This window comes from Ischnura elegans, chromosome 5 (genome assembly GCF_921293095.1).
Source record: "Ischnura elegans chromosome 5, ioIscEleg1.1, whole genome shotgun sequence".
Taxonomy (NCBI): domain Eukaryota; kingdom Metazoa; phylum Arthropoda; class Insecta; order Odonata; family Coenagrionidae; genus Ischnura; species Ischnura elegans.
Window position 1 is genome coordinate 54498675 of NC_060250.1, and position 15785 is coordinate 54514459.

Here is a 15785-nt window from a genome sequence, read left to right on the forward strand (position 1 = left end):
CCTCATGGGACCAAATAGCTCATCGTAGCACTGAGTTGCGTGCTTTTGGATTGCTTCGCTGGTAAGGAGAGGTATAACTTAATACAGGGATGGTTATTGGGTAAGAAAGGGAAGAGAGGGAAGGACAACAATATAATATGGACATAAAGAAGAGTAATCGGTCTCAAGCGAAACTGAACATGGATATTGAACGTGGGAGGGAGAAATTTGCTGGGTGATTGGTTATATGTTCCATGTAAGCCTACGTTCTATTCCACGCAGTGACTGAAAATAAAAAAAGGCTAGCTTATTCCTCGATGTTAATAAGAGTTACCGCTTCAGTTCTAAGTTCCTTTTGGTTACGTATTTATCGTTAAGACCTTATGCCATTATCTCGAAAATTTTCAGTTTATTGAGTTAACTCTTTTCAAACTTTTTCTTAATCTAAAATTTGAAAATTTTACATCCGTATTTCCTAGTATTTAAAATTGTTATATTTGAGATAGAGGAAAATTTCACAGTCGGCGATGAGATTTCCCTAATTCATTATTTTAAAGACTTTACGCTTTTACGCCTTCATTTGTTTCACCCCAGGTTGTCTTTTTAGTAACGATGCGAGTTCCGTAGATCGATGGCCTAGAACAATAAATATATTCTCGTCAGCCTTAAATCTGCGTGTTGCAGATTGGTATACATTTCGGCACGGGATCATTTACAAGTGCGATCATTTACATCCTATTTAGTCGATTTTATTTCGAAGTGCTTGCACAGCTATTCAAATTCTACCATTTCCACTGAATGTTTAGACCTTGTTATAGCTAACGCATGCCAAAAAATTTTCCTTATCCGCAATTAGGTGTTCTTATTTTCTATTCGTTATGGCTTACGTCTTTCAAGGATGAAACTGGCTATCGCGGAAAATATGTATCGCTGATTTCACAACGTATCATGTGCGCTTGATTTGAAAAATGTCATTTTTGAAAAATTGATTTTTTGACTCCCTAATTGCCCCAAAAATAAAGGAATGGAGGCAGCTGGAAACACTGAAATAAATAAAAAATTTAGGGTTTCGACAAGTTTTGCTTGATTTTCAGACGATTTTAGATGAGGTCGTTTCTATGTCTTTTTGTTGTATCTCGTCGCGTTCACCCCTAAACATTTTTATGAATCTATTAGTAAGCGGTTGAAAGTGGGTTCTATAGTTTCCCGGTCGAGTTCCGGGAAATAGACATAGCTGGTTGTGGCTTTGGGTAACTGCGGAGAGAGGGTTCCAGCACCTTATCGGACATGATGACATTGGAAAGAAATCCCATGCTCACTCGAGCCTCGGTGTTTGTTCGCATGACAATGTTGACCTCTTCAACGAATTCGATACGCAATTTCGCACCATCACCAGCGGATAGGAATCTCGAATGTTCGCTTTCCCCTACTGTATATTTTTCCCCTCATTCGTTCTTCCTTGCTTTTCATTGATTGATCGATGCATTGATTTCAATTGACGTTTCCCTCAGAGTTTTACCCGTGATTTTTCTTTTATTTCATACAGTGATCTTATTTTGAGCTTCACCCTGACAGCCACCCTAATGGGATGTTAGACTGATGTATTTCTTCGTTGAGGTCTTCGCGAGTCATTGCAGCTGTTGATAATGTTGTTCGGTTGTGCCCCATGTACTTTCTGTACTCACGAAACCTTACAAATATATTCCTTGATTGTCCTGATTCCTTTCGAAAAAGTGACCACCAACGGCCACGAAACGTCGTGAAACAAACTCAATAAGTACGTGGGGCGCCCCCGAAAAACGTAACCAACAGCTTAGATCGCTGTGTTGGGCAGCTAACGGCGAAAAAGAGTTGTCCCAGGACCTAGAATCGCTGATTCGTTTTGTTGCGTATTGTGCGCACTTTTCAAAAGCTTAGATAATGATCTGTGGATAACCTAGAATTACGGGGCACACGGTTTACAAACAAGTCATTCTTGAAAAACAAATTATAGCACTGATGTTAGAGACTTAGTTAGTTTAAAATCTAGGAACAATTAGGGGAAAACATTTATCGCTGATTAATTTAGGGCAAATGATTTATCGCTCTTCAATTATTTAAAAAATGCCTTTTAAACATCAATGTCCTTAATGCTCTTTGCCGAGGAATCCCTATGGTGTCGCTCAGGACCTAATGGAAATATTCGCTTACAATTAGTAGAAATTCGATGGTGAAAATGCACCAAAGAAAGCAAAAGAATTACATTCTAATTTTACAGAAACTTTCACGACAAAAATATTTGCATAGTACTTCCAGTGAACTACGTTAACTAAATTTTCCAATTTTTTTCTGCAGCCATGGGGGACCATCACGTGCCTCCCTCTGTACACTGGAGGCGGCGGGCCGCGGTCGCGCTCCTGATGATCTTGGCTTCGTCGACAATCGCGCTCGCCTCTCCCCGTCCGGGGGACACTCCCTGCCCAGCCTGGATGAGGTTGGACGTTCCCCTGCTCGAGCCCATGATCAACGGCAGCGCCTGGGACCCAAAGAATAGAGTTCTGTGGCCCCGAGAGGCTTACTTCGAGGTCGAGGGCGAGACGGTGCTCAAGGAGGACTCTCCGCAGGCCTACGTCGTGTGCCCCTGCAACGCGGCCGGCCCTGGTTCCCAGCCCTGCCTCCGAAAGTGCTGTCCATTGCACCAAGCGATGAGCAGGTCGAGCCGGGGGTGCGTCTCGCACAAGGCGGAGCCGGGGGAGCCGTGGCTGCTGCCGGTCAAGCGCGACATCGGCGAAGGCGTCCAGAAGCCCTTCTTCATCTTTCACGGAGCAGAGGACAAGTGTGAGAGTGGGTGAGAAAAATTACTTACGGGGCACACTAGATCACCAGAGAGTTTTAAACTCGAAAAGTAACAGTAGCTTACGCTGTTATTTTCTCTCGTGCTGTTTTCAAGTATTGAAATAAATACTTGCGATTTTCCACAATTATAGAATTCATTAGGACGTAGTTTGCACTGTTTCTACATCATCAACTTCAAGGATGTAGTAACGTTAAAGCCCAGGTCGTAATAAAATTTATAATCGTGGAAAATTGCAAGTATTTATTGCAGTAAGGAAAACTTCCGCTCCATCATGCTTGAATATTCGGTTTTTATTCTATTTTTAAGCTTTTTACTGTCTTTTTTGTATATTTTCCTCCATATATTCAAGTAGCAAAGGAATCTTTCAGATTAAGAATGCACATAATGTACCAAACATTCTCTTAGGCGGATTACAATCATTTCCTTCCAAACTGAAGGCCGCGGGTTCGAGTCCCGCCTGAATGTTACCTCAATCTAGAGAAAAGAAGTAAATGATTGTCTATGGTTATTTGTGCAAGCCCGCGATGCATAGGAAAATTTTTGTTGTGTTTTGGGGTCATGAATGCAAGTAAACGAGAAAAAAATCACTATTTAATGTAAAAAATACAAAGTATGCCCAGAAAGCTGCGGAAGCTCTCCTGCGCCTCCCTGACCCCCATTTGTTTCTTCTAGCCTCCATAGACTAGAGCACCGCCCCCAGGGGTCGGTATTGTCCACTTTGGGAATCACTGTCATTGAATTATCGGAAAAGGAACTTCGCTTCGCAAATTCCACTCTCCACCACCTCCATACCATGGCTCTGACCCCCTTTGAATTGCTTGAATGCTAGTGAATTAGAGAAGAAGGTTAATGATTGCTAAGCTATGCATTCAATTGGTCAAAAAATGGCTGATTGGGAGTATTGTGTCCCCTTGAGACCAGGGTATGGAAATCGACGCCGCCGACAGTAGAAATTACACAGGGGAGACGCGCAGGGAGCTTACTCTGAAGAAACCAGGCCAAAAATCTTTGTAGCCGTATTCATGGGTAAATGATTTCAACTATTAACGCAATATCTATGTTAAAAATGCCGGGATACTTATTAAGGGCGGACTGAGGAATGAAACCAAAATTAGAGCTGAAAATATGAAACAAGTATGGGGGTTATTTAGATCTCAGGGGAATTATTTTTTCTGACTGGAAAATCGGTGTAAAGATACGATTACTTACATTAATTGAAAGAGGAAAAATGAAAATTAAGAAAAACAACTCGGTGTGCCTGTATGTAAATCCACTTTTAGAAGATTCGACTTTTTTTCCGCGCCCATCGCCGTAAATCCCGAATGGTTGAAATTGGAACGGACGAAGAATTATGAAAAATATTCAGCGCGGCTCGGAGTCATGTGAATGCTGAAGTTTAAACGTATTTTAATTCGATGAATTCTAGGTATTTCCGGTATGTAAAATCTCATCTCATAATTGCCATCGACATTAACAGTTCTACTGGCGAAACTCATGTCTGATTGACGCAAGGGGTAAAATCGAATTGTCAAAAAATGCTGCAAAAATACTGACTCTGATGACGTATAACTAGTTTTAGAATGCATCTTCGTCTTATTCGGATTTGTAATGGAAATATAAAGTCGATAGTTAATCGGGAAGAGGGTTACATTTGAATAGCAAGATGCAACGTGGGCTTTTACTTTTTAATCTATTGTAGTTTTATTTCTAAACTCGATTTTATGCATTCGTTTAGCATCGAATAGCTGGAAGACAGTGGAAGGTTACTCGGGAATTCCACCGGGTGAGGTTCTTCAACTCCATCTCGGCCTACGTTTCGATGTACGAGTTGTATATCGTAATCAGGGCATGATGGACGACTCATACATCGAAACGTCGGTTGAGATGGAGTTGGAAAACCTGACCCGGTGGAGTTTCCGAGTAACCTTCCTCGATTCTCTACGCCGGGAAGCCTGCCATCATTCTTCAGCTTGGAGACAGTTATGAATCATTGCAATGTATATGGTTAAAATCCTGGTCCGCGCTTAGCAAGCATCAAATGGAACATTATAGGTTGGATAGAACCAAAACCAAAGGACGATGTTCCTTTTCATTCTGCAGAGGCTTGCTTTGAGTGTTAGTAGCTAGCTGTTGCAAGGGCGTTCCCAGGATCATAACTAGGGGGAGGGGCAAGCCATGGTCTAGGGAGGGGCAAGCCCAGTTGTGATATTTTAGCATGGAAAAGGTGGCTGGAAATTTTTCTTTCGAATAGGTTTACAAATTATTTTAAATTCATTTTCGCATTATTTTTATTATATTATTTAAATTTACTTCGAATATTATTTTCGAATAGGTTTTTCAACATTACTTTAATTTTTTTCTGTGAAGGCTAAAAGATGGAATTTTTTGGTTATTTCAAGTGATTATTAATTCTTATTCCCTACAAGTACAATAATAAAAAATATTGGGTTTTATACCGCAAACTGAATAATGGCTTTTATGTGGAAGGTCATTGATGGGAAACTCACAGTAAATTCCCTGGAATTCAAAGTTTTCAGAGCGTCTGCATCATTACGGGATTGCAGAATTGCTGCGGGATGGTAAATTGTATAATTTACACATGTACAAGAATGTTTCTACAAAGCCCCTTCAAAATTGATGAATCGACGAAACATTTTGCCGGAGATTTCAATGGGTGAGTAGTAGGGTGGCCGAAAATATCTTTTTCTCGAGATTAAATATGGCCAATGCAGAAAGTTGTCGACTAATGTCAACGTTCTGTATCCGAATTTTTTTCAAAACCCGATTGTACTAACCACTGCCGCCAGAACATTGAACGTCTGGAGAAATTGGCATCCGCGATAAAAAAATTCCTTCATTTGGATTCTCGCCTGGTGGAATCCGAACAGAAATATTATTTGCAACAGTGCCGTGATGTAGCAGAAATCGCCAAATTGATAGCCCTATTTTTATAATCATTTAGGAACTCGGGAACTATTCACAAATTACAATTTATTTGCGTCTTGACGTGAATAAATTATTTACGCCACTGATTATATAACATGCAAGAGAGCGCGCGGCTGGAAATTTACCTTCCGAACTTGAAAACGGCTGTCCCTGAAACAGCAACTCAACAGCTCAAACGCTTTCCGCCCCTCGTGTGTTTTTAATTTTCCAACACAGTGCATTGAATGGCTCTAGTTCTGCAGGGTGCCTTTTGAGCGTTTACCACCCTCTATGGCGGGGCTTGGCTGCGTTATCACAGCCAAGCCCCGCCATAGAGGGTGCCGACCGATTTCACGCAACTGTGATTTTTACGGTGAATGCTCCATGTTTGACGGATCACTGCAGCCGCTCTGATGAACAAAAATACTAAACTTAGTAGTGTACTTTATAGACCATATCCTGTAGAATCCGAATATAAGGTCCAAAAATTCCTTGAAAAAATTCGAAGAAACGACTTTTGGCCAGCTTTTTTCGATTGGGGACCACTGTGGGCCATTTACATGTAAGGGGTGCGAAGCCCCTTTTCCCCATAATGAGAAATTAAGAGTAATATCAAGTATTGTTATCTGAGTTAGTTTTTGAATCGTGCGCGAGGGCATGGCTTTATCAGGCAATGATACTCAGTTACGTGTATCGTATTTACAACGCACAATTTTATTTATTTTATTACGTATATGCATGTATACGTAAAGTATTTCGGGGTTTATTAACTTTAAATAACTTTGCTTAACCTTACATTGGTCTCACCCCTCCTAATACATTATTGACCCACCTTCTTAAGCTGTAGCTAACCACTATTAGCTAGAATCCCCCGGGAGAGATATGTAGAGGAAAACCTGAACGACCAAATCGCCTGATGGAATTAGACCACTATTCCTCAAGTGGTCAGACAGTCGAGATCGCCTCTCGTCACCGAGGTTACGCTCTTCATCTGTAGCCAAACATATGTTTGTAGTTTAATAATAAGGGGTGAATGTAAGCAAGAGGAGCCGCCGCCATCCGAAATTTATATACGCCACTTCTTCCTGACTCGGAACTCTGATAAGGGCTGAGAGAGAAAAAAGATATTTGGAAAAGTGGTAAAGGAAGGCAAGATGCCTTCGAGATAAAGCGTTAGGAAGGGATTATGCCGAACTAAGAATAAAAATATTACATATGGAAGTGATGCAAGGGTCCACTAAAAACTGGTGCATGGTGGATACGCCGAAAATTCGGGAGATGATTGAAAACATATCTAAAGCCAAATAAAAATCTGTATTAATCAGCCGAAAAATAAACCCGCCAAGTCTTTGAACAAAAGTGTCTTAAAATGGGAAGGTAGGTTAGCTTTACTTCAATTAGTCTTTCTCTCGGTGAAAGTTGTGCTGCTTTTCCTATTTGCGTTCGGCTTATTTCATTCTCTTGTTTCAAACTCCCTATTTTTTCTTTTTTTTACCTTCTCTATCCTTATTTTCAATGAATTGCAAGCATTTCAATATTCATCGCATCCTTAATTACTGAATCGGAAGTATTGAAACTTGAGGACGGCAAAAGATATCTCCGGTCTTAAGAGGAATAGAATGAAATCATTTCCTAACTAAAACAACACAGGACATGTATCACCCACCTATTTATTTACTACAATTAGTAAGTATATTTTCACATCCGAAATAAGTAGATATATTTTGGAATCCATAGTTTTCATTCATTTTAAAGATTTCTGCGGCTATTTAAATGTCAGAGTGACACAGAGGTGAGCATCTTACAGAATTACTCTTTATGTCCATGTTCCATGCTGTTACGCCAGAAACAATAAAATAAGACTGATACTTTACCGAGAGGATGAGAGCATGAATTTTGTATCTTCGTGGACAATAAAGAATTTTAATAAAGTGTGGCATTTTTAGTGTACCCCCCAGAAATTCCTCCGAACTTTCTCCGAACTTATCCGCAGAACTTCACCCGCTAAGTACTTTTCGCGCTAAGGTTTTTCGCGCAAAGGCCCTTCGACTCAAAAGCTTGGAGACTCTAAGTCTCGGAACTCTTGTCTCCGAAACTCTGCGCTCCGAAATCTGCCAACCGAATCTGCCAACCGAATTAGCCAGCCGAACCAGCCAACCAAACCAGCCATACCTGGAGATTAAGACTTATATAGGTAGTACGGCGGAGGAATACTTACTCCTTGGCAATCAAGGGGAAATGGGTGCTGAGGCACAAGTATGCATTTTGGAGTGAGAAGTACTACCATTTTCCTATCACAATTCTCTCTCCCTCTCAATATTTTTCAAGATATTGGCGACGGAAAATAACAGGAAAACGCTTAAATATATGCAATCCACAGCAAAATAATTCACAGCCGGTGCTCTTTATGCTATCAAGACAGTTTAAGGGGGTGTTATTGCGCTGCATACATATGGGTTGCATACATTTAGGCATTTTATGTTACTTTCCGTCGTAAGCATCTCGAGAATTATTGAGGGTTTGCGGGTGAAACAAAAATTACACCTCTTGGCTATCTATTTCCTATCACCTAGCCAAGCTTAAATGATATCTGGTGGTAAAACATAAAAGAGTAAGACAAAATTTATTCATTAGTAGAAGTATCGCGAATGATGATAAAATATGCTGACTATCACCGGCGAAACACTCGAGATTGTGATAGTATTTTTCACTTAATACAGTGCATTTTCAGAACAAAATTTAGCCACCGCGAATTTTATTTCTGTTTGGGTTCCAGCAGACGGGAGCTCAAATCAAGGATATTTACCGCAGATGCCATCATCTCCAGAAGTTCAGAGTTATGGCGGCAGTGGTTAACCCTTTCTAACCTGCAGCTACTTCTGGGAGAAATCAAATTTCACGATTTTTCATTTTGAAAGCGTGAAACCAATACTTATTGGATTGCTGGAGCAACAAGTTAGAGTTAGATGAGGACGTTAATTCAAAAGTTATCCTTAAAAATTGCAGAGAAGTGTTTTTTTCTCAAATTATCTTCGCCGGTGGAAGAAAAGCAAAAGAAATGACAGTTTTTTTAGAAGAAAGTTTGCTGATTGCCTAAATGAAAAGTTGAAATTTCCTCCGCCTTTATTTAAACGTCAGCCCATTACATCCAATAAGTATTTAATGTGGAATTTGTGATGAATTTAGAGTGATATTCATTCTACATAATTCAATATGTTAGTCAAAATTGCTACTTTTGAAGGTTCATCAGGTTTATTGAAATTGGTCGACCAAAGAAAAACAATTTGAGAAGTCCAGTGAAAGGGCCTAGAGAAGGAAAACTGAGGAGCTTAGAGCTAGCACATCGCCAGTAGAGCATCCATAAGTTATCGAAGCAAAGGTGATGAGTTCGTGGCGAAAATAATAAATGAGGTGACAACAACCACTCTCTCAAGAGCGCGGCGAATGTTATCAAAATGGAGAGCCAAGGATGTGAGGCAACGTAAAATCTCCCAGGAAGAAGCCCTTTCCATGATCGTTTCTGGTAATTTCACGAAACATCAGTACTTGCTCCTCCGACCGACATCTAAAGAAGCTGCCTTTCCTTTTGTCCACTTGTCCGAGGAGGCAATGGAGGCGAGGAATAAGGACATAAGAAGATTCAGGGAGCACCATGAAAGGAAATTTTCCTGGATAGCAACGAATGAAGACCTGTTTAAAAGATTACTCCTAACTTCAGATGCAACGATATCAAGTATTTCTAAGGCTCAAAGAAGGAAATTACTTCAATTACCAGTCGAGGTAAAGAGTTTATTAATCCTGGAAGAATTTAGTGGATGACGACAGTGATGAGGATTTGTCGGAAAGTGATTATGAATGTATTTAAATTTTTTTTCGTAACAGTGACTGAGAAAGATAAGGAGAAATGATAACTTCTTTTTTTGATAATTAAAAAAGCCCAAATGAATGGAAAATCTCATTTAATTTTTCGTACCAAATCCTGTACTCGTTAAATTGATGCCTCACTGCGTAGAGAGCTTATTGCAAGCGTATCAATAAATTTGGCGTTTAACTTGAGTTATAGGAGTTATGAAATATTGTTAATAACATTTCAATGATTGTAATAATGCCTCCGTTGAAACTTGTGAAATAAGGAACCTTGTTTAAAATTGCTTCCAAAAATAGTTATAAATTCATAATAAGCGGATCAAAAACAATAAAAATGGACCTTTAGGTCAAATATATACATAATACCAACGGCGTAATTTATTTTGTCCAGCTTTCTCCGATTTGGGACCACTGTGCGGCCCCGGTAGGATGTGTTATGAAGTGATGGCCTTGTATCCGCTGTTTCACGGACAACAGTGGCGCAGCGAGGGGGGAGGGGTTAGGGGGATGAAACTCCCTCCTAGAGGTCAGAGAAATTTTTAAGTTTAAACTATTTTACTTAATTGGATTGATATTACTAATAAAATAGTGTAAAGATTAATGAAGTATCCCTCATAAAGCCGTAAAAATCACTATTTTGAACCATTAATCTTAAAATCCTGCATTCATTAATCTCCCACCTACCGCTTATCCTGGTGGGTTTTCCATACCCCCACACACCCCGGTATTAGTTGCAACAAACCCTCCCCCCTCCCAACCTTAATTTCTAGCTGCGCCCGTGACTGACAGTGCCTACTTTACTACGTTTTTTGCTCAAGAATACAAATTGATTAATATATCCTCTATTTCTTACACATTTAGCGGAAAAATACTTCTCAAAGATGAAGATTTCATTTTGAGGTTCAGAGATGGATCCCTTTTTACTGAGAACGGCACCAAAATGCACAAACCGGGAAGCTTCTGCCTTGATTACTTCGTCGACGAGGACAGGTATCGCCCGATACTTTGCCACGTGGAGGATGTTGTGACTCTAGTCGACGTGAGTACAGTCTTTCTTACTTCGCAGGGAATACAATCCTTATTTGTGCAATGAAACAGCAGTTTTCATCTGCGCCATGTTCTTTTACTACTAAAAGGGAGAGGGACAAGTGACAAACACATGTACTTGCAAGGCAAGCCACTCAAGGCGCTGGCGTGCGTGGCGGTAAACATAAAATACATACAAACATACAACACTCCCCCTTGATTTTCTAACCATAGACAAATCATAAATCATACATGGTTAAGGTGAAACAATGAAGTGGGTCTCCCCCTGGAATAAACAATAGTACATAGTCAATTATAGTATATCATCAACTTCGTGAACTTTCCTTAAGCCAATCATCACACACAACTGCTGTGTTTTAGCTCCAGGGAAACTTTTAGTTAGTAAATCAGCAATGTTCATATTGGATGACACATATTCAATGGTAATCTTTCTCCTTTTGACAACATCTTTTATAAAATGATATTTCACATCAATAGCTTTAGATCTGTCATCAATAATGTCATCTTTGGCAAGAGTGATAGCTGCCATATTGTCAGCACGGATAACAATAGGAAATTCACACAGATTTTGTACATTCAGTTCCTTCAACAAGTTTTGTAACCAAATTCCTTCCTTTGCAGCAATAGCCATGGCAATATACTCAGACTCCTGAGTAGAGGTGGCAACAATAGTTTGCTTTTTACACTGCCATTGGATAGCAGCTCCAGCCGTGATCACAGCCATGCCACTAAATGATTTCCTATCCACTCTATTGCTGGCAAAATCAGCATCACTGAAGATTACAGGTTCTTTGTCACACTTAGAGTACACTAATCTATAATCAATGGTAGATCTCAAATAGCGGAGTACATGTTTAGTAGCGGCCCAATGTTTTCTGGTAGGGTTAGTGCAAAATTGACTAAGGTAAGAAACAACAAAGGATAAATCAGGCCTAGTCCCATTAGCTATGTACAACAGCATACCAATTACCCGTCTGTATAGCTTCTCATCAATGGGGGCATCAGGTTCAGCACTGTTCTTGTTCAATGAAGAACTAACAGGGCTGGCTTCATACTTAACACTGTCAGCAAGATTGAATTCAGTCAAGATTTGGTTAATGTAAGCACTTTGATCAACACAGACGGTATTTGCATCTAGTCTTTGTACATGTAGGGATAAAAAATCACTAATACTCCCCAGCGTTCTCACATCAAAATGCTTTGAGATTTGGTTTTTGAACCAGTCCACTGTTTCGTGACTTCCCCATATAGCCATATCATCTACATACAATGCAATGTATGCCCTTTGCTTACAGTGGGAAAAAAACAAGGGTCACCAGCAGTTGGTTTGAATCCCATACCAATAAGAATATGTTTTATCATAGAATACCATTCTTTCCCAGATTGTTTTAAACCATACAAGCACTTATTTAATTTACACACAGTTTCACGTTTGTTTCCTATAACAAAATGTTCAGGCTGCTCAATGTAAATGTCCTCTAATATGGGGCTGTTAAGGTATGCAGAGGTGACATCAATATGCTCACCAGCTAATCCTAGTTCAACAGAAAGGGCTAGCATTAACCTCACAGTTTTCCATTTCACAACTGGGCTATAGGTGTCAAAATAGTCATGTCCATACCTTTGGGTAAACCCTTGGGCTACTAACCTGGCGCGGAACTTGATGTTCCTATCACTATCTACCTTCACTTTGAACTTCCAGGCAGATCCGACAACTGACTGGTTTGTTGGTCTGGGGGTCAGGTCCCAAGTGTTCATCTCTCTCCGGCGTTTCAGCTCAGTTTCCATAGCGGCTTCCCACTCGACACGGTGGGGTCCTTGCAGGGCCTCCTTCACAGAGAGCGGCTCGAAAGGGGGTTGAATCTCGTGTTGGATACTTACATCTCTCCTTCCCAAGGTAGTAGAAGTGAAACAGGCAGGGCAAGAACACTTGGCTGGCTTAGGGGCTCGGGCTGAGCGCCTGGGTAGCTGTGGCTCCTGCTCCTCCACACTGGCTGGCTGCTCATCATCTGGTAATGAACCTGGGTCGTTGAAGTCATCGTCTGCGTCTGGATCTGGCATGGGCTGAGGGTCGACCTCCCACTCGTTGTCCTCTCCCTCAATGGTCGGATCATCAGGGAACAAATTGAAGTTGTCACAGGATGCCTTACTTGATGCGGCAGGACGTTGTATTTTGAATGGGAATGTGCTCTCATGGAATACAGCGTCTCTCCTAATGATTGTTCTCTTGGTTCGCAGATTAAATAGTCTGTAGCCATCCTTGGTTCCTTTCTCGTAGCCTAGGAAGATGCACTCTTCGGTCTTACTGTCGAGTTTTCCCCTTTCCTCAGCATAGGCTTGAGCTCGGCATCCAAATGGTTTCATTAGGTTTAGCTCTTGCATAGTCATCTCTTTGTGTGTTAGCAATGTCAGGGGAATCTGATTGTTGATCGCTCGACTTGGGCAACGATTTCTGATGTAAGCTGCAGTATTGAGGGCTTCTGCCCATAATTCCTTCGGTGCACCTGATTCCAACATCATGCATCTTGTCATGTTCATCAGTGTGTAGTTTTGCCTCTCAGCTCTACCATTTTGTTGCTGTGTGTAAGGTACACTCTTCTGGTGCGTAATTCCACATTTCGTTAGAACATTCTCGAATTCCTCTCCACTGTACTCACCGCCGCCATCTGTCCTAAGAGTTTTCAGCATTTCACCAGTAAGTTCATGCATCATTGTAACATATCTCAGAAGATTGTTTGCAACTTCATTCTTGTGCTTCATTGGCATGACAGTCACATGTCTGGAAAAATCATCTGTGAACACCAATGCGTAATGGGCTCCACCTCTTGATGGTGGTTCAAACTTGCCCATAACGTCGGATTGAACCAGTTCTAGCGGCTTGCATGCACGGGACTCACTTTTCCTCGGTACTGGTTTCCTCGTTAGTTTCCCTGCTACGCAGGTGTCACAAATTCCAAGATCGTCACCTTTCAGGTTGTTCAGGGCAGGGATCATGTTCATGGCTCCTTCATGAATATGACCTAATGTACGGTGCCACTCTTCCTTTGTTCTGGTAACACTGACGGGTAAGGCGGTGATGTGACCATCGTTGCTCTTCGTATTTTGGAAGTCTAGAGCATATAGGTTTCCTCGTCTACGACCACAGAATAATTTCTTGTTATCCTTCTTGGCTTCCACATGGTCCTTAGAAAATGAGACCGTTACTCCCTTGTCTGCCAAGCGAGCCACCGATATTAGTGGGGAATGTAGCTCGGGGACATAAAGTACTTCTTCAAAATTAAGGGTTCTCTTCTTGCTGTCCATGGAAGCTTTTACGGATATAGAGCCCTTGCCACTTATTTTAACTTCATTTCCATCGCCAATCTTGACAGTTCCTCCATCAAACAGGTGGATCTCAGTGAATATGGTCTTATCGGGGCACATATGGTCTGTCGCTCCGGAGTCCAGAAGCCAGGTTTCTCGGGGGTGGTCCGGTGAGGTGCTCAAGGAACACGCCACTAGTCCTATACTGCCATCGCTTTCTTCTGCGCTTTTCTCAGCGTAGCTGACGGACGAATCCTGCTTCTGATTTCCACGTTGAGAGAGCTGACTTTGTTTGAAGGCTCGCCAGATGGGGCAGTCCTTCGCCAAATGACCAAAGTCGTCGCAAGTATAGCACTTCATACTTAATAAGGGTTTTTCCCGATCCTGTTGGCCTTTCCTCTGATCTTGGGCTCCGGTTTTATGCCTCGTTCCTCTTTTATTCTTCTGCCTTCCGTCGTCCTTCACGTTCCAGGCTTGTAGCGCGATAGCATCACTCTCTTTTTTCTTCACTTGAAGACGCTTATCCTCCAAAAGTAGCTTCGATTTCACAATGTGGGCAGTGATGTTGTCCTCATCCTCTTCCAGCGATCGGACTAAATTATCATATTTGGCGGGTAGACCCATTAGCAAAAAAAATACGAACAGCTTGTCAGGGATCTGGAGACCTCCTTTACGTATCTTTTGCACTAACTCTTGCATTTCACTGATGTACTCTTGCATATTGGCACTCTCTTTCTTCTCCGTGGTGCACAAATTCTTGAGGAATACCACAGTGTGCATCAGCGAGTACGTACCGCACATGGATTCCAGCGTTTCCCAGCATTTCTTGGCTAATTAATGCTCACCAATATCGTGTAGGAGTGTGTCGTGTACTGCGTTGAATATGATGGACCTCGCCTTCCTGTTTAGCCGTGCCTGCTCCGGATTAAGTAGCGCAATAGCTGCTTCTTCGTCTGAATCGTCATGGATCGCAGCCCCAAAACCCGGGTTGATTGCTGTCCAACAATTCCGGTCGACTAGTAATGATTCAGTCCTCTTCGACCATGCATAATAATTACTACCGTCGGCCCGTAGTACTGGGTGCCTGGGTTGCTCGTCCTCTCTCGCACATGCGGTCGCCATACTTATTGCGTCGCAATGGGATTCTTACTTACGACGAACGGGTGCAACTTGCCGGCGCATACCACTATTACAATACACAAAATGGATCTGTTCTGGACCCGTAACCTGTTGTGACTCTAGTCGACGTGAGTAGAGTCTTTCTTACTTCGCAGGGAATACAATCCTTATTTGTGCAATGAAACAGCAGTTTTCATCTGCGCCATGTTCTTTTACTACTAAAAGGGAGAGGGACAAGTGACAAACACATGTACTTGCAAGGCAAGCCACTCAAGGCGCTGGCGTGCGTGGCGGTAAACATAAAATACATACAAACATACAACAGAGGAGACTGTGGATGCTGCTGTAGACGGGGAAACAATGGCTCCAACGGTGCGTACAATTCTCCCCAAATATTTATATCCCAAAGCATCTATATACAACATTTTTATGTGCATATGCATAAGGTGCGGGACAATGAAAAAAAGAGTAAATTAAAAGTTCATACTCATTGTCAGTGGCGGTTTTGGATGATTCGGATGATAGGGCCCCTCTTCTGGGGCTTATGAAGGGACCCATGTTACCAGGTGGTTCAGGAAAATTTTAGGAAATTGAAGGACCGGAATTGGTTTTTCTACTATTCTGGCTCTTAAAACCTACGTAAAATTTAATTGAAAAACAGCAATTTTTCAAGACAAAATACTACGAAAAATAAGAATAGGGTGGTTTC

General features: G+C 41.5%; 1 protein-coding gene across 1 annotated transcript in view; it reads left to right on the top strand.

The window, feature by feature from the left end:
* LOC124159693 (probable G-protein coupled receptor Mth-like 3) overlaps nt 1–15785 on the top strand; it is a 69261-nt gene that overhangs the window by 21945 nt on the left and 31531 nt on the right. Inside the window, exons 2-3 of the mRNA XM_046535603.1 lie at nt 2314–2806; nt 10469–10646. Of these exons, the coding sequence (XP_046391559.1) occupies nt 2316–2806; nt 10469–10646 (669 nt within the window). The 5' untranslated portion in view covers nt 2314–2315. The remainder of the gene's footprint in view (nt 1–2313; nt 2807–10468; nt 10647–15785) is intronic.